This window comes from Camelus dromedarius, chromosome 4, assembly GCF_036321535.1.
Source record: "Camelus dromedarius isolate mCamDro1 chromosome 4, mCamDro1.pat, whole genome shotgun sequence".
Taxonomy (NCBI): domain Eukaryota; kingdom Metazoa; phylum Chordata; class Mammalia; order Artiodactyla; family Camelidae; genus Camelus; species Camelus dromedarius.
In genome coordinates this window covers 22,389,770-22,417,083 of record NC_087439.1, presented here as the reverse complement: position 1 = coordinate 22,417,083, position 27,314 = coordinate 22,389,770, and the positions used below count along the sequence as shown (strand labels likewise).

At 34.5% G+C, this 27,314-nt stretch overlaps 1 protein-coding gene across 4 annotated transcripts in view; it reads left to right on the top strand.

Annotated features, from left to right (window-relative positions):
* LRP1B (LDL receptor related protein 1B) overlaps positions 1-27,314 on the top strand; it is a 1,592,931-nt gene that overhangs the window by 1,111,485 nt on the left and 454,132 nt on the right. For all 4 annotated transcript variants that reach the window (XM_064484732.1, XM_031451350.2, XM_064484731.1 and 1 more), the window contains 2 exons: positions 2,494-2,619; positions 5,838-5,969. In XM_064484732.1, coding sequence (XP_064340802.1) covers positions 2,494-2,619; positions 5,838-5,969 — 258 coding nt within the window. The remainder of the gene's footprint in view (positions 1-2,493; positions 2,620-5,837; positions 5,970-27,314) is intronic.

Below are 27,314 nucleotides of genomic sequence, written 5' to 3'. Positions count from 1 at the left end.
GAAAACTATGCTGATAAAAGCATCTGTATGAAAGACAATCCCATTAACAGAGTCACAGCAGGTAGCTTAAAAGCTTCATTAGTATGAAATATGAGCAATTTAGGGCTATTTAAGGTGTTAACATTACTACCACTTTGGATTTCAAAGTACAATTAGCCACTTCATTTATCATTTTTGACATAGATCACCAGAGAGCTGAGACTTCTCGTTAGTCAAGTGGACTTTCTAGTTTCACTAGAAAATTAAGGAATGAAGTTTGAACATCAATGTTATTACAAAATATTAAGCAAAGCCAGTATTTCTAATGTCCTAGTCACTACCTAAGTTATCACTTTTTAAAAATCATTCTAATATTTTTCTACATCAAATCTATATTTAATAGGCAAAAATACTTCTTAAAATAATGACTCATTTTATTTTATTTTAGTTTAGTTTAGTTTTTCTTTTTCACTGTCATTTTCCCTTAGGGATTAAACAAATGATGTGATATTGTTGTACAACACAATTGATAACATAGTTAATTTGATTATTTAAAAATATAATGCACTATATTTCTATTGTTACAATTATGTTTCAAAATACATGCACAGTCTCGGAAGCTCCTTTTTCTTCTTTTTTTCACAAATTTTTTATATTAGCACGGTTATATAACCCCTCCTTTTCTCTTGCTTTTATAAATCATTCATTCTCTAATCCATTTTTCTTTACTTCTTCAATTCCCTTGTTTTCCCTACTTCAGACTTTATAATTAAGCATCACTTGTCAATCTCTTCCCAGGTTTTCAGTCTTCAGTGGTAGTTGAAATAAATCTGTATCCAACTGCATATCTCTATAGATTTGGCAGTGTGTTGATATGCACTCACATGCTTTCTATAAAATGAAATATGAACTTGGTCAGTAAAGAATTTTTGTAGATCTGTAAATATAATGGTCTCATTATTAAAATAATCATAGATCTGAATTCTAAGTCAGCTTGGATAAAGGGGGAATAAATCAGTTAATCTCCATTAGTTTAAGTAAGAGATAAAGGTAAACGTTTCAAAAGTTCAGGGCAACTCACATTCTCGTATGTGGACCTACATAAGAACAACTGGCGTTTATAGGAAATGAGCAGAGAATGTGGTAGATTTCCTGATGAGAAATCTCTCCAGGTGAGTATGTTTCACACTTCAAAAATGACAGAGCTTGTGACAGGTTCGATTCAACAATTAAATCCCATCAGACTGTCTTGAATTCAGCAGATGAGAAATAATGAGCTACATTGGAATTTTGAATTTTCCATAGAGCACTATTGATATATAGCTTTCATTGTGCTTTGTAATTCTCACTTGATTTACTGCACTTCATATCAGAGTCTGAACATCCAGTAAATGGCACTGCATGTCCTAGAATAATAAAAATGTTGTAAAAATGAGATATTTAATGAACTTGTTGGATAAGATTGTAAATTACTTAACTTTATGCCACCATCTTTAATTAGCACATGGGGCCTAGTAAATTCAATAGAACGTCTTGTAGAATACATACTTGTGATTACCTGACTAATATTTGTCATTGCTACTACTCAGGCATAAAGAAAATTAATATGCCAGTTAAATAGATGACTCCTATGGGTGTTTTTTAAATCTATTTTGGGAGAATTATGTTCCTTGGAATGGCAAAATGTATTTCCTTGCTTTGAAAAAAAATAATTGTATATATATACGTGTGTGTGTGTGTATATACACGTATTTATATATATATTTATATGCATATATGTACCTTCTTACTTCAAATGGCATATTCTTTGAGTTGAGTCAATAATATAATTCAACAGGTACTTATTTGATACATTTGGATAAAGTATTCTTGAAAAGATGGTAACTGTAGAGTGGAAGTGAAATTTAGAAGTCAAAAAAGAAATCTCCTGGTTTCTGTGATGTAAAATATTATAGAAGCCTATGACCAGATTCTGACGCGCCAGTTTCCTTTTGCTTTTCTGTAACTCTCAACCCTCTCATGCATCTTCCTTTCCTTAAAGAATTATTTATTTTTTGTAATTTATTTTTATTGAGATATAATTGACAGATAACATTTTGTAAGTTTAAGAGTAAGTATGTGTTGATTTGATGCATTAATATATTGCAATATGATTGCCACTATAGTGCTAGCTATTATCACATAATTATCATTTCTTTTTTCTGTGGGAACAATTAAGATCTAATCTCTTAGCAACTTTGAATTGTATTCAAATTGTATTCAAAGTTGAATTGACACTGTACATTAATTATAGTATTGTTGTCTGTAATTACTATGACATGTATTCTTTTGGAAGGACAGACTTCAGATTATTTCAGAGAATTTAAAATGTGATACTAACCAGTATGAAATGGCTGTATTTATAAATTAACAATAGCATAAATATTTATTCTAATTATTGATGTTGAGTGGTGTTCTCTTTAGTTTTCTTGAATTTCATTTTTCTTTTTGTTTGTTTGTTTTTCTTCTATGCAGGCAGCAATTCCTGCCAACTAAATAATGGTGGATGTTCTCAGCTTTGTCTACCAACATCTGAAACTACAAGGACCTGTATGTGTACAGTGGGATATTATCTCCAAAAGAACCGCATGTCATGTCAAGGTATGAGGTTTTTGACAAATCTTAGTTCTGATGCATTTACTTCATCCAGGCAGATTTTAGGCAACTAAAGTCAGTTAAAAATGAGAAACAAATTTGACACAACACTGTAAGATGATTATAAATCAATAAAAAATGTTAAAAAAATGAGAAACAAATAACATTAGCTTGTTATTAGGACAACAGTACACTACTTGATCTCATATGTGTGTGATTTTTAATGTACCTGAAATAATTTATGTATCACATTCTCCTAAAACTTCCTAATTTTTTAGTTATTTTTAGGAACTACAGTTTATTATCAAACCTTTAACCAAATCCAGTAGACGCTGCCTTGAACTTCAGCAGGCAAAAGTTGAAGTAAAAACAGTGGTTGATTGCTTGCAATTACCTTCCAATTTGAATTTGGTTGTATTTACTTTCTTTCAAGTATTTAAGAGCCAGTGCCAGAGAAGATATTAGTTCTCAGGAGTGCTTAACTGAAAGAGAAGAGCACTGCATAAGAACTGGAACCTAAAAAAAATCTGTCTTCCTATTTCTTATTTATAGACTACTTCTGAGAGCTTTGGTTCTTGAATGCTCTTTCTATCCAGTAATCATAGCTTAAATTTTTTTTTAACTTTCAGTCTTATATGAGAAATTTATATGTCAATATTATCATCTTTTATTTTAAATCAAATGTTTATGTGGCAATTTTATGTCTATATAAACACTTTCTAATATATTAGAAACATTTATAAACCTCAGTGTGCAGACTTACAGTAGTCAGCATAGATAGATATGCTTGTTTTAGGACAGACTTTTGCTGCTGGAAAAGCAAGATATTAGGAAAAAATAAGCATTTGGTGTGTTTTTTGTGTTCAAAATGATTTAAGAAGTCTAACTATTATAAAATACAGTGATACAGTTATCTAAAATCATATCTAAAATCAAAGCTTATTATCGTACTTAAGCAAAGAGGTGTTTTGGATTTAGAGAAGAGGGAGTGAATTTTAGTTCTATGGCTAGGTCTGCTTCCAAGAATTACCTATCTTAGCATTTATGAAAGTTTGGTTCCTAAACTGTTAGCATCATCACTTTCTGGGAATTTTTAGAAATTGACATTATCAACCAGTCCTCCAGAAGGTTCTCAAATATGAGAGCTACTCATTTACTTACCTTTCAATTAGTCAGAAGTGTAGTTTGCGATATATAAAAAAGGCTAAGAAATATTTTTATGAAAGAAATTAAGATTGTTAGAAATAATGCTAATGGAATGATTTTTATTCATTTATTGGTTTATTGAAATATAGTTGACATACAATAGTATGTGAGTTTCGGGTATACAAAATAGTGATTTGACATTTAAATAATTGCAAAATGATCACAACAAATCTAATAACTAACTGTCTCCATACAAAGCTATTCAGTACCTTTGACAGTATTCCCCATACGGTAATACATCCCCATGACGTATTTATTTTATAACCAGAAGGTTATACCTCTTAATTCGTGTAACTTATTTCAACCACCACCCTCCACCCCACCACCTTCTGGCAACAACCTGTTAGTTCTCTGTATTTATGAATCTGTTTTTGTTTTGTTTGTTTAGTTTGTTTTTAAGATTCTACATGTAAGTGAAATCATATGGTATTTGACTTTTCTCTGTCTGATTTACTTCACTTAGCGTAGTATTCTCTAGATCCATCCGTGTCACAAGTGGCAAGATTCACTCTTTCTTAACCTTTTTTTTTGGCTAATATTCCATTGTGTATGTATGCATCTGAATGTATATGTGTGTGTGTGTGTATAATATTTTCTTTATCCGTTTATCTATCTGTGGATCCTTACATTCCTTCTGTATCTTGGCTATTGTAAATAATGCTACAATGAACATATTATATGAGGTGCATATAATTTTTCAAGTTAGTGTTTTTGTTTTCTTCACATAAGTACCCAGATGTGACATTGCTCGCTCATTTTGTAGTTCTGTTTTTAAATTTTTGAGGAAACTCTATACTGTTTTTCATAGGGTGGTATCAGTTTAATCCCACCAACAGTGCATAAGGATTTCCCTTTGTCCACGTCCTCATCAACATTTGGTATTTGTCTTTTTGATACTAGCCATTCTGACAGGTGTGATGTAATATTTCATTGTGGTTTTGATTTTCATTTTCATGATGATTAGTGATGTTGAGCACCTTTTCATGTACCTTTTGGCCATCTGTATGTCTTTGGAGAAATGTTTATTCAGATTCTCTGTCCATTTTTTAATTGGATTGTTGGAAGAATTTTTTGTTTTGTTTTGTTTTGGTTTTTTGTTTTGTTTGGATACAAAATCATCCTCGCATCCCTGGCATAAATACTATTTGATCATGGTTTATGATCCTTTCAATGTGCTGTTGAATTTGTTTGATAATACTTGTTGAGGATTTTTACATCTATATTCATCAGTGATAATGGCCTGTCATTTTCTTTTTTGTGGCATCTCTGTCTGGTTTTGGAATTAGGGTGATTCTGTCCTCATAGAATGAACTTGGAGGTGTTTCTTCCTCTTAAATTTGTTTGGAATAGTTGAGAAGGATCCCAAGATTCCAAAAGTGGCTACTGCCAGTGTCTCAAGCCCCAGGAGGCTTCCCAGCTGCCTCCCGCCTCTCCGGGACGCTCTCCAAGATCAGCAAGTGAATCTGACCGAGGCAGCTTTCAAACTACTGTCTCTGAGCTGGAATTTGGAATATGTGAGATTTTGTGTGCACTCCCTAAGAGAGGAGCCTATTTCCTATATGTCCAAACTGGTTTTCCCAAACATATGTCCAACTGGTTTTCAAAGCCCAACTTTCTGGAACCCATCTTTCCAGTGCAGGACCCTCAGACTGGGGAGGCCTGTGTGGGGCTTGTGCCCCTCACTCCTCAGGTAGGACCTCTGTGGTTGTGACTTCTCTCCTGTTTGTGGGTCACTGGCCTGGGTGTGTGTGTCCTGATTAGACCATGTCTTTGCCCCTCCTACACATCTTCTTGTAGCTCCTTCTTTATACTCTTATTTGTGGAAAATCTTTTCTGTTAGCCTTCAGATTGTTCTCAAAGACAGTTGCCCTGTAAGTAGTTGTAATTTTGGTGTACCCATGGGAGGAAGTGAGTTCCGAGTCTTTTTTCTCTACTCTGCCATCTTGATCCCTGCTTTTGCTACTGGAATGATTTTATTGTTAAATATTTATTTGGGGCTTTTTTTTTTTTTAATTTAGGTATCGAGTCATTTCTTATGTACTCTGTTCATGAAGGAATCAGAGGAATACCTCTGGAACCAAGCGACAAAATGGATGCTTTGATGCCTATATCAGGAACTTCATTTGCTGTGGGAATAGATTTCCATGCAGGTAAATAGCTTTTCATTTATGATTTATGTATGATGTTTTTGCTTGATTTATTAAACATGATGGAAATATAACCTTTCCATCAGTATATTGATAGTCAAGATGAGGAATAAGAAAGCAAATTAGGAGTGAATTTTTAAGCCTAACACAAGTTGTTTTAAATGTGTTTTGTCTGAAAAAAATTAAGTAAACTTTTCCTAACTTACAGCATCTGAAGTACAAGGGCATTAAAATACCATAATTGGCATTTGGTTGCTTCATTTTTATTTTTATCCTTTTTTGTTATTTTTCAAATGATACTTTTATATAACTATAAATATTAAAAACATATAGAGCATTTTGATTTATTATGTACTTAAACCTAATCTTATTTAAAATATTTTCAGGATGTGATTATCCTAATACAGGTAGTAGCAAATGAAGCTCAAATAATGGGAACAATCATAAATGCTGAGCCATCTTACATTACTTTTGAATACAGTAGCTATCATTTCAAAGTCAGAATTTTGCCTTATCTTGTTTTAGCAAACAGTGAAAGAAAGCAGACTGGATACTATCATTTTGCTGTGGCTAGTGAAAATGTGTGATTTGGAATTGATGGTAGAAACTTAAATTTATTGAAGTAAAGAAGTTTTTTGTGCTAATTGGTGAATTCAGATATAGCATAAGCATCAGATATGCTTCTCTCATAAATATTCATATTTATTATTCTACACTTGAGGGATTAAACTTATAAAAACAAATTTCTCCATCTCTCATCCAACTAAATCATATACATTCTGAATTAATGTTTCAGTGGTGAAGATGTATATGTATCTTCTAGGGTTTTTTTTTTAATATTTGTGAAGATTTAATTTTATCTAATGTTAAAAAGATAGTTCTTTGGTTTGTAATCTATTAAAAAATCTTCGAGCATCAGCACGTGGGTTTCTTGTAGTACGCCTGTTTTGTCCATCAGCTCTAACACATTGTCTTCAATCATGTGTTAATGAAATTTTTTGCTACAAATTAATGAATTACTGGGGATTTTCACAAATGGTTCAAAGATGACTTTTCTTAAGCAAATTATTTGCATCAAATATTTGGAGTCACATAGAGGCAAATTTCCTGTGTCTTCTTAAAGGGCTTTTTCCAAAAGGAAATATAAACAAATACAGCATATTTTACTGAGCAATATATTAATTTTGCCAAAATCAGTGTGGTTTTTGATCAAACTTCACTATTTGTGGAGGGCTCACTATGCTACCATGTATAATCTACCCTGCCTCTTCTTTATATGCATATTATTCCTTAGAATTTTATTATATAGGATATAGTAGGTTCACAACTAAGAAAAACTTGAACTTCTTGAAAAGATTTTATATATATATGAGTATATTTTTACGAAGTACATATAATTCCTTGTTTTAGTTGGTGTCACAGAGTTGACTTTTTTAAGACTCCAAAGTGATTTTTGAAAGTATTTGATAAATTTCTGAATACAATGATCAAATTAGCAATTTGGTCAAATATCCTAATTAGATCATTGGTAAATCTCTTGTTCCTTAAGAGTACACTCATTATTTGTATGGGTTGAATTCATTCTCTGAGGTTTTATGTTGGCCCTTAAATGGTCGAGTTTCTTACAGTATGCCATGAGGGGTGATAATTTTATTCGCAGAAAATAGTACTTTCCCTGTTCCTAAATTCTTAGTAATTATTAATATTTTATAATAAACTTACTTTATATTAAAGCAGTTTTTCAATACAGCAATTACTGGTTATTAGTTAAAGCTTTGTGTTCTTCATATTATACCTGACATATTTTTAAACTACGTTCTTAGAAATTATATAAACGTAAGAAGATGTAAGCATATGGAATAGTCACATGAAATTTGAATGTTCAAGAGTCTATTAAAGTTCCTATTGTTAATCAGAAAGAAGCAGTAGGAAACTTGCTTTGAGGTCAAAGAGGGCTCGAGACCCAGGTGCCAGTAAAACAAATGGTGGGAGGAGACCAGGCTTTTGTAACACACAGCTTGGATTTTAATATCAGTTTAACCACTTACTAGTTTTATGGGCTTGGTTACATTATTTAATTTTTCTGATGCTTGGTTTCTTCACTTTTGGGGGTATGAGATATTTAGATCAATGTATGCAAATATTTGGTGTAGTGTCTAATAACCATATGTGCTCAGAAAATAGTAACAATATCTAATAATGGAAAGTAATAAATTGTAGAAATTAGCGTATGTGGTATATATTTACAAACATGCCCTGCAAGCTGTATTTAAACTCCTGACTAGCAAAAATCTTGTTTTCTGTTTGCTGATGGTACTATTTTTCCTATTCAGTTATCTGCATAGAGTAATAGTTGTTTCTTAACTTCTTGGTGACAGAAGGAATAGGTTAGTAAATGTCTCTGGAGAAGATGAACTTACCACTAATAATAATGATCAGCAGATATTTAAAGATTAAATAACATCATCAGCCACTTGAAGTCATTAACTGTGAACCTGGGAGGCTGGCAGACAGTGCTTAGACAGTAAACCAACTGAAACACAGATGATGGTGCTGGTGGTGCGTTATCAAGAATTCTCAGCCATGTCTCTGTGTACTTTTTGTGCTTCTGTCTGCTGTGCAGTCTGTTCCTTCATTGATTGTGTTTTATAAAAGTGTATCAGGATCAGAATGTGTCAGCAGCATAATTTATAATATCTTTATAGACAACATGCAAGCTCTGTGACTTCGTTGAGTAAAGCTGCTTCAGGGAGGAAGGAGGGAAAAGAACTGGTTGCTCCAGAGAGACAGGGAAAACAATTTTTGGTGCCAACCCCTAATTTTTTTCCCACCGAGGCCTTTATAACATGATTAAAGTTTCTTCCTCTGTTAGTTGCCTTCGCAGGCATTCTATTTTCTCTTCTTTCATTAATTGTGTTCACCTCAGGGACATAATCTCTACTTTTAGGATCAGTCAAAGGTAAAGATGCCAAAATGTCAGGGCACAGTTGCCCCTTATTCTTAACATAGCAAGGAAATGGTGTGAGGGAGGAACACTTGTCAAACATGACTATCATTATTTATGTAATATCATTTCGTTACCACAATCTGCAGGGTTAAACATACGTCCAGAACTGTCCATTCCACAAGGATAAACAGATCTGAATCTTGCTGGGTTTGGGTTCTAATGAATCAAAGTTTTCTACAGTGAAAGGATTTCTTTCACCAGATGAAGCAATTCTGGAGACTTTCCAGAGAAGAAAGAAGATCCTCTGGCTATTTTAAAATGTTCAAAGCATTCTTATCACTTCACTGGAAAAGTCCCATTCTACTGGAAAAAAAGCACTAAGCTTTGAAAATCTTGGCCTGCTGAGTGATATTCCTCCTGATGAATGAATACTGCATTTGATGTTTTGAAAGATATATTTTATTTAGGGGAGAAGTCCTCAAAACATAGCTCACGGCTCCAGGTAGTGCTGTGATCTTCAGTCAGCGATGCTCAATTTAGTGTCTCCCCTCCCACCTTGGAGGTGTTTGTGACTTTTTCATAATAATCATGTGATAGGATATTATTTAAATAGAGGTCATTCTACTCAGGGAATGATTGTTTACTGACATTTTCAAGCTTATATTCTTTTTTCATCTTTTTGTTCAAATTTGAGTTTTCCACCTCAGGGTTAACAAAGGTGGGTTCCTATCTGCTAGGTGTAGAACATCACAGCTAAGTTGCTGCGGAGGATAAAGATAAACAAGGAATGGTTTCTGAGGTAATGCACGAACGGATAATCTGTAGGGATTTTTTTTTAAAGAGAAGATCAAAGCTCCATTATTTTAATGTCATTGTTTGACTCTATGGGTAATATTCTAGCTTTTTTACACAATCTCATAGTGATCTGGCTATTAAGACAATAAAAAAAAAAAAAACTGAGGAAACATGTCATTATACATCTGTTAAAACCCATAGAATGTGCAACACCAAAAGTAAACCCCAATGTAAACTTTAGATCCTAATGTAAACTATGGGCATGTCAATGAAGATACATTACTTACAGCAAGTGTACCATTCTAGTACGAGATGTTGATAGTGGAGGAGGTTGTGACTGTAGGAAAGGAAATGATATACGGGAACTCCTGCTTAATTTTGCTGTGAATCTAAAACTGCTCTAAAAAATCAGATCTGTTAAAAAAAAAAAAAAAGCAACACTGAAGGAAAATATGTGACAAAATATTGTTTCCATATTTACACAGTTGAATGTTATCTATTTACAAGAAAGACCGGCTCCTTAATAGCCCCACAACGTTTACGTGTGTCTTTGAATGTTAGAATTAGAAGGAACATTCGGATATCATCTAGTAGATTTCCTCACGTTATAGATTAGGAAACTGGAACCCAGAGAGATCAAGGGGCCGTATAGTAATGGAGTGTCCTATTTTTAATTCTTTACACTATGCCATCTTGCATTTGTAACCACTTAAACACAATTTTATTTAGACTATTCTTGGCATTACCTGATGAAACTATATTGCACTTCTGCAAATTTGTGCTGGTAGAAGGCCGTGTTTCATTTTGATTTATTTACCAAATCATGTGACTTTAAGCCCATTTCATAATGGAAGCAGGTGGCACTCAAGTGAGTCTCTTTTTTCTATGCCTGGAGGCTTAGAAAACAGCTCTTTACAGAATTTTTCTAGTAATCACTCTGTCACCAACCAAGGCCAAAGAAGAATTACAGAAAGAACTCTTTTTGTGTCAGTAACAGCAATAGCTTAAGAAATATAATACTGTTGCTTTGAGACATTTCTTCAATTTTATGAAAACCATTTCCTTGGCTACAAAGTGAATTTTTAGGGCTGGTACAATTTCTTTTTATTCTTGTGACAGTTAACCAATATTGCTTTGTCATTTCAAACTTGTTTCGGGACTATTTTCGAATCATGTGAACAGTTAGTATGTTCACATGTAGATGGTCGAGTCCAGTGTATCTTTCAAGATGTAAAGTACTACCACAAGGAAACAAAAACTTTCCAACACTGCTGGGAGACAAATACCATCACCATACATAGAATAAGTCATTACAGGTTAAACAAATTACTGGAAATATTTCACAAAGCCTTTTTGGATATTTTCCAAATTCAAAACAGAAAGGAAGGAAGGAAGGGATGGAGGAAGGGACAGGGGGAGGGAGGAAGAGAGAGAAAGAAAGTAAGAAAGAGAAGCTTCTATTAGGCATCTGGATTCCTCAGTAGGTTACCTGAAACCAAAAGTCCCAGAAGATTCACAGTGATGACTTACTATGATAAAATCTTTGGTCAGCTTATTTGGGACATAGTATTCTCTCAGTAAAGACATGTGAAGACAGTATTTTTATGGGTAGGTCAATCTTTCAGATGTTTTTCAAATTATTTCATACTGTGACTCTTAGACAATAGACCTGCACCTATTTATTTATGGAAACTCAGCGCTGGATATGCTGCCAGTTCAGATGATCATGCAGAGGCTTCCTTTAGATTAGGTACATTGATACCATTAATATTAAGTGTAACTTTAACCTTGAAAAAGTGTATTTCCCTCATTTTAAGAAAACCAAGGACATATTAGTCCCTTTTTATTTTTCATTAGAAAATAAAAGCTATGATTCAACAGCTGAGACTGTTGGCCATTAGTTTTTAATCAAGTAGATAATTTTCTAGTTAATAGAGGAGATGGGAAGTTATTTAATTGATTTTTGGACTGGTCATAAGCAATGGATTGATCTTTAATGCTTTCTTATCATTTGGCCTTATTCTTAACCAGAGGCAGTAAACAGGAAGTGGTTCCTTTGGGGCACTTGGAAGGAAAAAATAACTAATTATCTCTATAAATTTCTTATTATTTTTAGAACAGAGACTTCGCTAAAGTAGAAAGCCTAGAAATGGAACTAATCACTGACAGGTGGTGTTAGGAAGAGAAGGTTTGAAAGAGGAAGAAATTAAAATAACATTATCAAAAACCCTTAATATTTATTAAGCACTTATCATATTGCAGGAATAACATTTGGGAAGTGTTATATATTTATTCAGTTTTAATCATCAAAATAATATATTGGGGAAGATGGTGTTTTTAACAATGAAGAAACTGGGTTTGGGAATGAGATATGGATGCAGAAGAGAGTTGGTTGCTTTGGGACGCCCAAATTAAATCCTGCACTAAGGATTCACATTTGGATTTTTGCCCTTGAAATTTACATAAGCCTTGAATGGAATAACCAGTCGTGAAGCAGTCAACATCAGATCCCTGAAAAAATTTCATAATGAGAATTTAAATTCTATTGTACTTACGATTGAGAAAGATAATAGGCAACACCAGGGCCCACGGTTTGGGGGTGCTGTGATGATACGGTCACTAAACTGTAGGATGGCCCCTGCAAACCTTAGGAGCAGAAGACTGGTGGTACAGCCTCATCTGAAAGAGTAAGGGAGATGATGATGATATAATGATCATCAAATAGAGGAGGAGGAGAAGAAAAAAGAGAAAATCATTTATCTCACTTTGTTTATACTGTTTATCTATTGCTGTATAACAAATTACCAAAATAAGCCAGTTAAAGCAACAAATATTTTTTTTTTTATCTTATAGTTTTCGTGAGTTCCCTTACGTCTCTTATAAGGATGCCTTCAAGGTATTGGCCAGATACGTGGTCCTATCAGGAGGCTCTACTAGGGAGAACCTGCCTCCGAATTATTCACGTGGCTGATGGCAGGGATTATTTCCTCCTGCGTGTTTGGCCGAGGGTCACGGTTCCTCACTGACTGTTGACTTTAGTTTCCTGTCATGAGGTCTTCTCCATGGGCGCGTTCACAACATGACTGCTAGCTTCCTTAGAGCCAGTGAACAAAAGTGAGAGGGGCACGTACACACTGGAAGCCACACCTTTTGAAATCCAATCTCAGAAGAGAGATTCCATCACTGTTAGTGCATTCTATTTGCTAGGTCTGGCCCACACTGAAAGGAAGGGGTCAGAGAAGGGAAGGAATACCAGCTGGTGGGAATCATCGGTGGCCCTATCAGGGGCTGCCTGTCGCAATATTACAGATAATTTATGCATATTATCCCTACACACTTTTGCCTAAGAGGTGAATTTTGATGGTCATTTTCGGTTATCAGTGATGCTCCTGGATGGACATCTTCTGTATCCTGGCATAAACCAAATGAGGATGGATTAATATGAAGAACCAGGATCATGGTCTTGAATACATTTTTTTCCTCTAATTAATAGTAAGCCTTGGATACCTAGACAAGTCCTCCAGGCAGAAGAAAAAAAAAAGATAAAGCTTAAATAAACTGTAAAATGATTTACAGATGGAATGAGACAAATCTGGGATTTGAAATATAAATATGTATTTCCCCAAACCCTAATTTTCTTTACACTACCATGCTAGGGTAAGGTGACAGTGAGGAAAGACTCCAGAGTATTCAAGAATGGGTGAGTGTTCAACAACAACAAAAAATGTGTTATGTAAGGCAAAGACTCAGAGATATCTGACCAGTTTTGGGGGTTCAGAAATCCAGGCTGGGGACAGGGCATAGTTAATAGTCCTAGTACTAAGTATCTGACTTCCTAGACCTATGGCAGTGGTTCTCAACTGGGGATGATTGTGTACCCCAGATGACCTTTGGCAATATCTGAACACATTTTTTGTTGTGACAACTGAAAGGGTGCTACTGGCATCTATTGGGTAGAGGCTGGGGATGCTGCTAAACAATGCACAAGACAGTTTCCCACAACAAAGGATTATTTAGTCCCAGATGGTAATAGCACCAAGGTTGAAAAATCTACCATGTATTTTCAGTGATTTTGAAATGCATCTCTGGTTTAGTGCCACTATCCTTGAAAGTAGCAGATCCAATGTCTGCTATTTCGTTAGTAACTATTTGTTATCTTGGTCATTTCATTCATTAGTACCTAGCTCTTACTGCCATAAATTTGACAAATTTGCTTTTGACCAAGATTCTCGAAAAATTCTTCAGCAAAAGCCAGCAAGCCTCTCAAATCACTCTTCACAGTTTTTGACCAGTGTCTGGAAAAGTCTTCATGTAATATTAACTTACAGTAAATCTTCTACTGACAACTCTCTGGCACCAAAGCTTTTTAGGAAAAACTCTTTCAAGAAATTGCTTAAAGCTGTCTAGGATTGCCTGGGGGATACAAAGCTGTGTACCACCAACAGAATTATGAGTGTAGTTACTTTCTCCTTTGTCGCCAGTGTAGGTTGTGTTGGCTCACGTTAGCTGTGCTTAGAATGGGTTCTAGTATTGCATCAAGTGTTCTGTCTAGAGTTTTGTGGCCAGGAAGGGAGCGCCAAAGTCGCTGGCAGCTATTGCCAGTTCTTCATGCTCGCTCACCATGGTGCAGGAGAGCAGCTAGGCAAGTCTTCCAAGGATAGCGTGTTATCTCTTATCTCCAGTTGTTCACTATGGTAAAGCAATCTGTCAGTGCATTCTTCTAGGACTATGTCAGAAAGAAAAAAACAAAAAAACTGACCTTTTAGTCTAAAGTTTATTTGTTTTATTTGTTACTTAATTTTACTGAGGACTGAATGAGAAGAGCTAGATGTAAATTAAGTAGGAAGAAACTCAGATGCAGCCAGGAATGGAACTTGATTGTCATTGTATTAACTACTAGAATAGATTACTTACGATTTATAAATCTCTGGCTCTGAAATATTTTAAAGAGTTAAAACAAACTACCTCTTCTGAATACTGATTTTTCTGGATCTCTTCCAGCCTTTTTGACTATTCAGCTTCCAGTATTAACAGCTTCAACAGCAACAACCTGTAGGCTCTTCTCTAAAACCATCGATTTTCTTAGTCAGCAGGCATTAAAACCTACGTGCACAGAATCAGAATTGGGCTTGCATCGTTTGGGCGCAGGAAGTAAACTATTGTGAAATCTGTTCTTCTCTTCAGGGGAAAAACAAACGTTCACAGGAGAGTATCTTTATGTGTGGCTGCTTTCCTTACAAAATAAATACTAAGATACTGGAAAAAATGATGATTCTGCAGTCATTCACAGTTCTAACTACATATGAAAAGCTATTTTATAAATCCGAAGAGGATTCAAAATTTTTATTTTGAATCTTATGACATATTATTCTGATAGAAAAAGAGCTATGATTAATTGGTGACTCATTAATAGCCTTACTTAAAACACCACCATAACCTTATAGTTCTTTCCATTTAATGTTCTCCCTTAATACTTTTTAAGTGATATTTTGAGCTTGCTTGGCTCAGATTTGAATTTATATATTCAATAAAGAATAAAATGAATATATCTGCGTACTATTTTTAGTGCTCATGTAAAACCCTATTAACTCAAAATAGTGATGATTAATTAAGAATGTAGACATCTACCAGCTCAGTCATCATTAAACATTTTAAAATGAGTTTGTGGAGTAATAGTTATTAGTTCAGCAATCACTTATTGATGACAGATAGCAATTTTTAGATAAACATTTTTTATTTATTAAAAACTGCTTCTTCATTAAAATTGTACATTATGGGAAATTAGGAAAATTATGAAATAAGGAACAAAGTTGAAATAAAAATTACCGGTGCTACTACCACACAGACAGCAACTATTAATAGTTTGGCATAGTAATATTCATGCTATGTTTTTAAAGTAGAAACAGTCTTATTATTGATTGAAATTTGCCTTAGCCCTTTTACTTACTATTTTAACATGAACACTTTGCTATGTTGTGATTAACAATCTGTAAATGCTATTTTTAATAGAGGTACATTATTTTATTATGTCAATTACCATTTTTTTTTGACCCTTTCAGTATTTTTGGACATTTGGTTTCCAATTGTTGGCTGTAAATCTTTTTCAGCATTTGTGATAATTACTTAAAAAATAATTTTCTTCTATTTTGAAACTAAGTTTTTTTGAAATACAATTCACATACCATAGAATTAATAAATCTAATACATGTAAGTCAGTGGTTTGGGGTATATTCACAGAGTTGTGCAGCCATCATCAATATCTAATTTTAGAACATTTTCATCACCCTAAAAGGAAACTCCATACCAATTAGTAATGCTCATGTTTCTCCTAACTTCCTAGCCCTAAGACCACCGCTAAGTTACTTTCTGTCTGTATGGAGTTGCCTATTCTGGACATTCCATATAAATGGAATCATCTGCTATATGGTCCTTTGTGATTGACTTGTTTCATTTAGCATAAGGTTCATTTATGTTGTAGCCTCAGTACTTAATTTTTTTGCCAAATAATATTAGATTTTAAAGATATGACATTTTATTTATCCATTCATCAGTTGATTGGCATTTGAGTTATTTCCACCTTTTTGAATATTACAAATAGAGCTACCAGGAACATTCATGTATACATTTTGGCGTGGGTATTTGTTTTTATTTCTCTAGGGTATACAGGTAGAAATGAGCATACTGGACCAGATGGTAACTGTATCTTTAACCTTTTGGGAAACTACCAGACTGTTTTCCAAATTGAAACATTTTGCTTTCCCACAATAGTGTATGAGGGGTCCAGTTTCTCCACATCTTCACCAAGACTTGTTATTATCTTGGTTTTGTTTTGCTTTAATAGCCATTCCAATGGGAATTGAATGGTATCTTATTATGGTTTTGATTTGCATTTCCCTGATACCTAATGATTTTGAACATCTTTTCATGTGCTTATTGGTCATTTGTAAATATAGAGAAAGAAACGTCTATTCAGATTCTTTGCCCATTTTAAATATTTTTTAAACGTTGAGCTGCTATAGATTTTTCAATATGGTAACATGTTACATCCTTCTATTTACATGGATCTTCTTTAATTTATTTCTAGATGATTTGTAATTTTGGGATTGTAAATTTTATACATCTTTTGTTAAGTTTACTCCTAATTTGTTTATGCTACTGAAATGAAGTTTTCTTAATTTTATTTTTGGTTTATTAATTTTAAGTGTATAGAAATACAGTTGATTTTTGTATATTGATTCTTTATCCTGCAACCTTACTAAACTCTTAATAGTTTGAATAGGTTTTTGGTGGATTTCTTAGAATTTTCTGTATACAGGATCATGCCATCTGCAAAAAGAGTGAGTGTACTTTTTATTTCCAATATAAATAACTTTTACTTTAACTTCTACTGTCTTCTTTTTATCTTCTTTTGGTCCTCCTTTTTCTCTTCTTTCTTCCTTTTTGCCTAATTTCTCTGGCTTCAATCTGTAGTATGATGTTGAATAGAAGTGGCTAGAGCAAACATACTTGTCATGTTCTTGACCATCAGGAGAAACAGCCAGTATTTGTACATTAATTCTATGATGTTAGCTTTTTTTCTTTATTTCTTTCTTTTTTTTGGAGATGCCCTTCATCAGATTGAAGAGGATCTCTCTGTTCCTAAATTGTTGAGTATTTGTATCATAAAGGAGGTCTTGAATTTTGTCAAATACTTTCTCTGTATCTATTGGGATGATCATATAGCTGTTGTCATTTGTTCTGCTGATGTGGTGTACTACATGAATATACTTCCAGATGTGAAAGCTAGCTAGCTTTGGGTACAAATGGACCAAACGCCTTTTGTTCACAGTATATAGTTTTTTGTTTTTAATGTGTTGCTAGATTCATTTGTCTCATATTTGGTTGAAGACTTTTGTGTCTATATTCACAAGAGAAAGTAGCCAGTATTTTTTTTCCTGTGATATTTTTGTCTGGTTTGGATATCAGAGTAATATGGACCTCATAGAATGAGTTGAGAGTGTTCCCTTATCTTCCATTTTTTGGAAGAGTTTGGAAAGAATTAATACTCTTCTGTAAATGTTTGTGAGAATTCATAAGTGAAGTTTTCTGGGCCTGAGTTTTTCTTTGTGATAGATTTCTAACTCAATCTCTTTACGTATCATAGTTCTGTTCAGATTTTCCATCATTTTGAGTCCGTTTTGGTAGTCTGTGTTTTCTGAGAAATTTTTCTGTTTCATCTAAATTATCTAATTTTTGGCATACTGTTAGTCATTGCATTCTTTTATAATCCTTTTAAAATTATTCTGTAAGGTCTTTCATTCTAGATTTTAGTAATTTGATTTTTCTGTCCTTTTATGTTGAGCAGCCTAGCTAAAGATTTGTCAAATTTGTTGATCTTTTCCATAAACCAACTTTTAGTTGTCTTGCTTTTTTTTTGGTAAACTCTATTTTTTTCCTATTTGTATTTTTTTAATTCCATTATAATTTTTATCGTTGCCTTCCTCTGCTTGTTCTGGAGTTAGTCTATTGGAGTTTTTATTCCAGTTTTTAAGGAGGAAAGTTAAGTAATTTAAGATCTTTTATCTTTTTTGCTATATGCCTATACAGCTACAAATTTTATTATAAGAACTGCTTGAGATGCGCCTCATAAGCTTTGGTATGTTGAGTCTTCATTTTTATTCATTTTGAAATATTTTCTCATTTTCCTTGTGATTTCTTCTTTGACTCATTGGTTATTTAGGAGGAGGATGTATTACTTCTGCATATTTTTTAAATTTCCCAAATGTTTTGATACTGACTTACAATTCAACTTTATCATGGTCAGAGAACACAAATTTATATAATTTTAATCCCTATTGAGTTTGTTCTCATCACTTGCTATCAAATCCATTTTTTAAGCCCCACTGAATGCTGGCGATTGCTCTAATGTTCCTGACAGTGCCTTCTGATACTGGTTGCTCCTCTCTGATCCAGTTAAATTCTGGCAGGGATACTTTGTGAGACCAGTCTTTGAGATTTCTTCCAGTCCCAGGAAGGCTCTTTGATGTCACTTTCCATGTTTTTGTCTGGGTAGCTAGTTGGCCCAGTTTATCTTGTTGCTTTCATAAGCTAAAGCCTCCTCTTAATTGTTTAAAACAGAAATTGTCATTGTTTTGGAGAGTGCATTTAGAGTTTAACTTCTCCACATCCCATTTTAAATAAAATCAGTTCCCTGGGGGAGAGTTTTGGAGTTCTCGATTCTTATGGACTACTTCTCACTCTGAATAAAATCTGTGAGTCACTGATGCTGGCACTAGGCAGGATGTGACCTCTGGCCTGCCTCTCGTGGCATGGAGCTTCTGCTCCAGCAGCCAGGTGAAGTTAGGGCAGTCAGGATCCTAGTGTTCAAGCCTTCCTCTCCTGACGCAGAACTTCCCCCCTGCAGTTGGTGGCCGGTCAGGTAGGGTGCCCTGAGCTCTCTGCTATACCCACCAGGAATTTAGTCTCTGCAACCTAGATTTGGGGGGTATGGGAAATGCTGGTGTCCTGCCTTCCCTGGTGAGACTCCTTACTGGGAGCCAAGGAGAAAGGGGACTCCGTCCTCATACACATTTCTGCCCATAACACAGAGCTCCCTCCCATCGAGCTGAACTGGGACAGTGTAGGGAGGGACTCTTCTTACGAAGGCTGAGTAAGTTTTCTTGAATAATTTTTTCTTCATTTACCACAAACCCTTAGGTCAATTTTGAGAGATTTTAAACTTTTTGAAAAATAATTTTAACCAGTTTTGCTTGTTTCATTGGAGATTGGATTCTCTGGGCTCATCATGTCAGCATTCTGAAACTGGAATTCTTGGCATTGTTACTCAAGTATGTATGAATCATGACATTGTCTGAACTCTATCTGAAAAAGTGTTTCCATACAATTTGTGCAAGAAATATGAGAACAAGTGGCTAAATCTTAATTTATATAATAATTTTTTTAGGGAATGATGTCTTTACTGAAGTGAGACAAGATTTTGAAGTAGAATTTACTATAGCCATTATATGAGTGAACAAAGATTAATTTATTGTCATAGCTACAGAAGAAAAAAGAAATTATGATAGATTTAAGTGAAAATTAATTATAAATATTTTGTTGACCTTTTAACATTTTATGTACAATGGAAAAATGTTTCTATGACTACATTATTCCAAAATAATAGCTAAAAAGTAATTATATGAATGACATTTTGGAAAAGGCAAAACTATGAAGACAATAAAAGTATCAGTGACTGACACGGGGCAGGAGGAGGGAGGGAAAAATAGGTGGAACACAGAATTTTCAGGGCAGTGAAACTATTCTGTATAATAGTAGAATGGTGGATACATGTCATTATACATTTGTCAAACCCATAGGATATACAACAACAAGAGTGACCCTTAATGTAAACTATGAATTCTGATTTATAATGATATGTCAATGTAGGTTCCTTGATTGTAACAAATGTATCACTCTGGTGTGGGATTTTGATAGTGGGAGAGGCTGTGTGTATGGGAGATCTCTGAATCTTCCACTCAATGTACTATGAATCTAAAACTATTCTAAAAAAAAAAAGTCTATTAAAAAAAAAAAAAGATTTGACATGCTTTTATAGCATACAATTATTCTAGAACAAGTAATTTATATATAAAGAAACATTCCCCTTCATAGAATAAATACTAAAACAGGGAATTTTAATTTGTTGGGGTTTTTTAATAATTAGATTTAGTAAAGTTTTATTCATTCAGTGGCTATTTAGTATTCCTGGCTAACAGAACACCTGTCTATGCAGAATTATAGATGCTGTCTGTAACAAAGCCCTCCTTCTACTGTTGCTACTGTGTATCTCTTAATATGGGCATTAGTTTATTCTGTTGTATTTTGTGATGATTTTCCTGAGATTCCCAATAGTGATGGCAGCTTTAATTATAGAAATACTCCGAAAGGGAAAATGGATCTCAGGACAAGAGTAAAGGCAGTATAGTTTAAACATCTTTCTCTAAGTAGAGAATCTCTTTTCATTGACCAATTTGGGAAATCAAAGTTTGATTTCACTAAGGAAAATACTGCCTCCTCAGAATGGGGTTTAAATATCAGTCCGGTGTATGTGGCAAGTGTTTCAGCAGAAACTTGAAATCAGGAGATCATGGCTCAGTTTCTTGGTATGATACTGCACTTGAAGAATTTCTGGAGGAAAACAGTTCTTAAATATCATTTTAATATTTACATCAACTCAGGTATCAAGGAATGTAATACAAATTTTGCACAGAATTTAAAGCTAAAATTGTATTTCAAAATACAACAAAAATCATGGTATAAAAATTAAGAACCATGGTCATTGTCAAAATGATTTTTGAACACTTATTTCTTCAATTTTGAAAACCAGGTTTCATTCATGTTGCTATAGTCTACTTCTGTTTCCAGATATTTGCTATTTTTTCACTTGTACATAATGTATACCTAAAAAGTTATAACTGTAGGCAGATACTAGTTCCTTATTTTTACATTCAGGTCACAGATGGGTGTGTAAAATGGTTCCAGTTTACTGAGAAAATATGCCCCATTTAGAAGAGACAATTCAGGATACTCAAGAACTGCTTATTTAAGGTCACTTCAATAGTAAAGGTCTTTGCATATTTACAGTCTCACTTTAGGAACGATTGAGAAATTGAATCTGGAAGTACCTCTTGTGTTTGTGTCATTTTCCATATGTGTGAAATTAATACAGTCCCATAAAGTACAGACTTCAAAAGCAAGCCCACGTGACAATACCTATAAATCACGAGGTTGAGACTGATAAATGATATGACCTTGAAAGCTTTAGCCTTTTTTAGATTTTAAGTTTTCCAACTGGTAAAATGCAGATAACGCTATAAGAAGAAATAGGGAACAGCTGGTGCCCACGCTTTATTTAATCAACTTTCCTATAGTAGAAAGCCATCTATTTAGTGAAGGTAATCCCAAAACATTTTTCATCTATAAATCTGGGTTCTGAATACAGAATAATAATATCAAAATAACAAATTATGCATTAGAACAAATATAAAACTTGAAATCAGAATGGACTGGTTGACTTCCGTACATCTGTTTGTGGTTAGATTCTTCCCATTTGTCCTTCAGGGATTCTCCATGCTTTGTTCCATTGTACTCCCTGTAACTGGTACACTGAGTCTGCTAGATTTCCAGGCAGGTTAATTTTTGTTGTTAAAGACAGTTTCCCAATGGTAACATTCTTATCCTCTGGTCAGTATCAGATGTGCCATGAGCGCCAAGGATGAAGTACAAACAGCATTTTATTATTATGACTCAAATTTTTATATGGATAGATAATGTACTGAAATGTATGTAGATAAACACTCCTAGGACTTTTTTTTTCAGTCTCAGTGCTAGTAATGTATTGACGACTTTTGATATCACATCAGGTGTTCAAAATTTAAATGAGCCGTGGTAATAATTATGTTGTTAAACAGAAAGACTAAATGGCATGGAACAATCAACTTGCCCTATGTCCTGGAAATTGCACCCTATGAAAATAGTCCTGAATTTGCAATTACACATCATCCTTAATACTGAAAAATGTAGCAATTTGCTGATTTAGATGCTTTACACACTTCCAGAGTTACTTACTCTCTGAAGTTCTCCTCTGTCCCAATGTGTCAACACTATGCTAGCTTTCAGATCACTTTCAAGCTATTTCACTTTTCCATTGAATCAGAGATTTATAAGGCTTTTCTGAGATGAGAGACTTTAGAGATTATCGAATCCAACCTGATTATTTTTCATTTAAGATAAAGGAGCTGGTTCCAAAGTGGCCAGCATGCTGGCTGACTTTACAGAAACAGAGAAGCCGCGAAGGAACTCTGGGCCAGCTCCAGCTGTTTGAGTTTTCTCAGTAGATGAGTGAGTGAGCTCTCACCTAATTATATCCCCGAGCATCGTGCCCACCACAGCTGATGGCAAGTAGGGCAGAGACATCAGACCAGGGAAAACTGCCCCTGCTGAGCCCCGCCCATATTGCAGGTTTATCAGCAGTGCTGTTGCTTTCAGCCGCTAAGGTTTGGGGTGGTTTGTCACACAGCCTTAAAATCTGGCACAGAAGCCCAGATTGTTGACGTGACCTGTCCAAAGATGCACATCGGTGAGTAAAAAGTTGGTGGTAACTAACAGTGTTTTGATTCTGAGTTTAATGCTTTTTCTACGTCACCACCTGTTTCCTTTTTTTTGCTTCTAAATAAGTTAGGATGTGTTGTCAGATTTTACTTGATTTTTCATAAGGCTATCTGAAAGAAAATAGCAGGGTTTTCATTTATTTTTCCCTTCTTGTCACCATAGATTCTTCTTTGTTGTTAATGACCATAGCTTTACCTTGAAAATAGAAGCCCAAACACTTCCCTTTTATTCTGTTGTATAAACGGACTCCATTTTGCCTACTGCTGGTGAAAATCTGACTGAAAGGCTCTAAAAGTGGTCAGGAATGCACAACGTGTCCTTCTGTGCACCTCGTGAGAAATTAAGTGCACAAATGCAGGAAAAAAAACATGGCTTTTACCTGCGCATTTGTGAATTCAGAATAATCACAATAAAATACAGAATTAATCACAAATTAACCTTGTGAAGCATAACTCGCAGCATTTCTAAGTTATTATCAGTGCCCTAAGCATTGGAATTTTTCAACTATGATTCAAGCTAAATTGGTTTTAATGATTTCCATCTAGGTGACTAGTGAAATAAAATGATTAGGAAAAAAGCCTACATACTCACCTGCTTAGCAAAACTACGCTTTGATTCAGTATTAGTTAAAATAAGTTATTTATGTATCAATGAATTTTTTACTACATTTTTTACTTAGAAAGGTTTTAAAATTTTTTGGTTTCACTTTTTCTGCCTTTAGGAAAGATAGTCACCTTAATTTATTGCTATTTTTGCCAACTCTATAAATATAAAGAAAAAACTGCAGCTAATTTGTGGGGAATTGGAGAAGTACTGGAGTCTCTCCTACTCCTAAATTTTTTCATCATTAGAACAGAAACACACCATTATTTCCCGAAGGCCCCTTCAAATGTTTATCAACTGCATCATGAACCATATATTAACACAAAGCTGGACAACTTCCCATAGATATCACACAACCTCAGAACAATTTTGTAAGACAGGCTTTATTCTCATTTTAGAGATTTGTAAACTCAGGCTCAGAGAAGTAAAGTAACTTGTTCAGCATCACACTTGGGATACACCGTAGTGCCCGAATACATATCTGGTTCTCTCCTGCCTCTTAATTTCAACGCTCTTCCCACCCTACCAGATTCCCTTTGCTAAACAGTTACGGTTTATTTAATTACTTCATTCTTTGAATCTGATGAGACAAGTTTTAAGCTAAATATTTAGTCATTGTGAAGAAGTGGGCCACAGATTTTTCATACTGAGGACAGCAAATGGCTTTTGCCTTGGGTAAGAAGTAGGGGGAGTTAGGGCATTGGAGCATCTGGGTTCAGGAAGAAAACATTTCATTAAATGGAGCAAACCTGATGAAAGATAAAAATGAAAGGAAGAAAAGGTAGAGTGAAATTTCAAGTGGAATGTATTTTAAAAAAAGAACAATTTTCACCCATTTTGCATATCGTTCCAGGATAGTCATAATTTTAAGGAAATAAATGAGTGCTGATTGTTAATTTGAAAGGAGAAAGCAATTGTAAAGTGTTTTCTTAAAAGCTGCCTGATCAAATTAGATTGATTCTTCTCATGTTGTAAAATACAACAAAAACAAAAATGTGTCTTTATTTTGCAGAGTTTCAGTAATAGAAATTGACCAGTTAGACTTAGGTATTGCCTTTAAATTCAGTAGAGTTGATTACTTTACTTTGAAGGGATTGACCTTCAATTTCCTTAAAATAACTTTGCATACTCTTCTTTTACATTCCAGCCATCTTTTAATACGGTGCTTTGAAAAGAATACTATAACATAAATGTGAAATTTCTTTGGGCTACAAACTTTCCTATGCATCTTAGCTTCCAAGAATTTTCTCAGTGAAAAAAAAAAGCAATCTATGTCCAGCCCTATTACTTTTTTCTACTACTGGAATAATTTCCTTTTTAGTTTGAAAAATAATAATATTTTGACTTTATTTGACTTTATTCTTTCTAAGCAGTAAATAATTAGAAACCCAGTGTTATTACTGAGTTGTGCTCTTACTCATCAGCCAGTTGCGTTGGCCTGACAATCGTACCCTCACCGATACAATTTGATGTCAGATAGTGATAAATGCTAGGAAGAAAGAGCAGTTGAACTGAAGAGTGAAAGAGTCAAAGCAATAGCATCTGCTATTTCAGATATGTGTTCAGGGAAACCTTTGAGAGGTGACCCCTGCACTGGTTCCTGGGAGAGCAGAGGCACTGTAAGCCCTCAGGTGGAGGTGTGCTGATGTGTTTGTTGAGCCAGTGAGGATACCAGTGGGGCTGCAGGCCTGTGAGACAAGCTGGCTGAGAAGTAAACTCGCTGACATTTGAGTGGAATTTGATTCCTTATCTTCTTGGGCCATCAAATTACTTGGCAGCAATAATCCAATCTTTGATTCTCTCTGCAGTCCAGATAGGGTTGGGAGCTTATCTGATGGTGTGATCCAAACCTTAATTTCTCAAGGAGTCTGAATCCTTGGTCATACTTGTCAGACTGGGGTTGCTGCGTGTGTCTTTTTGGAGAGAGGACTGGAAGGCTCCGGAGTGAATGACTTAGGTCCCACACATATTCTTCCCTGGCTGCATGGTATGAGCGCAGCCTCAGGGTCAGTCGCTCATGCCAGTGTGGGGACTTCTCTTTCCACCTGCTGATCCCTAGGCACAAGAAATGCAAGGTCTCTTGGCAGCAGCTGTAGCCTGTAGTTCAGAGAGGCCCTTGCTGTGGTGGCCCCTGGAAAAACGTATATCCCCTTTGGCAACCAGGAGCCCCAAGCCTGCAGACTCCAGAGTCGCAGGGAGGGAAAGCACAGAGTTCTCCAGTGGGTCACGGAGAGTGTTGTTTTCATCTTTCTGCTCTTAATGCACTGTCCTCAGAAGCAATCACTGATTTGATTTTTATTGCTATAGGTTACTTTTGCTTATTCTAGAATTTTATATAAATGGAATCCCACAATATATATTCTTTTGTGTCTTGTTTTCTTTCACTTCAGTGTTTTGGAGATCCATCATATTGTTGTGTAGTGTCAGTAGTATGTTCTTTTTTATTGTTGAGTAATATCCCGTTGTGTGAATATCTGTGTGTATTTTTATCACAGGCAAGCATCTCTGTGTATTTCTAGCTTGTGGCTTGTGTGGATATAGCTCTGGACTTCCTTGTATATGGCTTTTTGTAGACATAGTTTTCATTATTGAACCTTATGGTCTAATTATCAGATTTCATATATTGGTATAAAACAACAGCAACAAAATAAGACAGATACTATACAATCTTCTTCATCTGTGTCTTAAATAGACTTCGCCATAGCCTGCATTCATCCAGTTTGAAGTCCAAGGGAAGACAGCAGGTCCACTTAGTCACTCTCTAGATTTCCTGAAGCACTAGGGTTTCCTTTTGTAGCCTCCTATCCAATTACCTACTAGTCTGTCACAGTTTTTCTTTTAAGATCTAAGAGGCTTGAAGCTCAGGGTAATATAGCAGGAGGAGAGGATACACACACACACACACACACATACAACATACATATATAGAGAGAATTGTTATAGCTCTTCTTTGATAATTGAAAACATTTCAAGTCAGCTACTTCAGAACAAGTCTTTGTCCTTGATCTACCCTCCTGAAAGTGTTCCGTCAAAAACTTTCTAAAACTATTTCATTTGTATTCTCACTGAATCACAATTTCTTAAGGAGTCTTTTTTTTTTTCTCTCTCTCTCTCCAGGATGCAGTACATTGTTTTTAAATGTCTGAGCCTACCTTATTATTTTTTTTATTAAATTACATATCTCTTCATTTACTAGATAATGTAAGCTGATATGGAGATCTTTTTATCTTTTTTCCATTTCATTACAGTTAGTTTTCTAATATAATCTTTAACCTCTCATCAGCATGAACATGGTTTAATTGAGGTGAAAAATCAACCCTTGCCTGAGCTGCTTCAAGACTCTATTTTTGGTAAACTTGTTTCTAATTCTGCTGAGACCAAGAATATGACTATTTTTAATATGTATGCTCCAAAGTCTAGCTCATATGAATACTTTTTTTGCTTCAAGGTTATGTTATTTAAACTATTACTCCATTCCTAAAATGCAAACTCTCTGGTTAATAAAGTATAGTTTAGGTAAAATTTTGCTGAAATTGTTGGAGTTTCTTAGTTTCCTGCATGGATAGAATATTGAGAGTTTCACCCAATTAAATTATATTAAAGATTAGAGCTTTTTGATATATTTTATTATCATAAAATTTTTTGAATCTACTTAGGAATAATCATTAAAATGAGGACTTCTTTGCAAGCTGGTGGAGCAGTTTTTAAACTTTTACCATGGAAACTGTCAAACATACATTAAAAAAAAATACAAGTGTATAAGGAACCCTCCCTCCTGTGCCCATCACCTATATTAATTTGTGACCAATTTGTTTAATCTAATTCAAGCAAATTCAAGACATCATATAATTTTA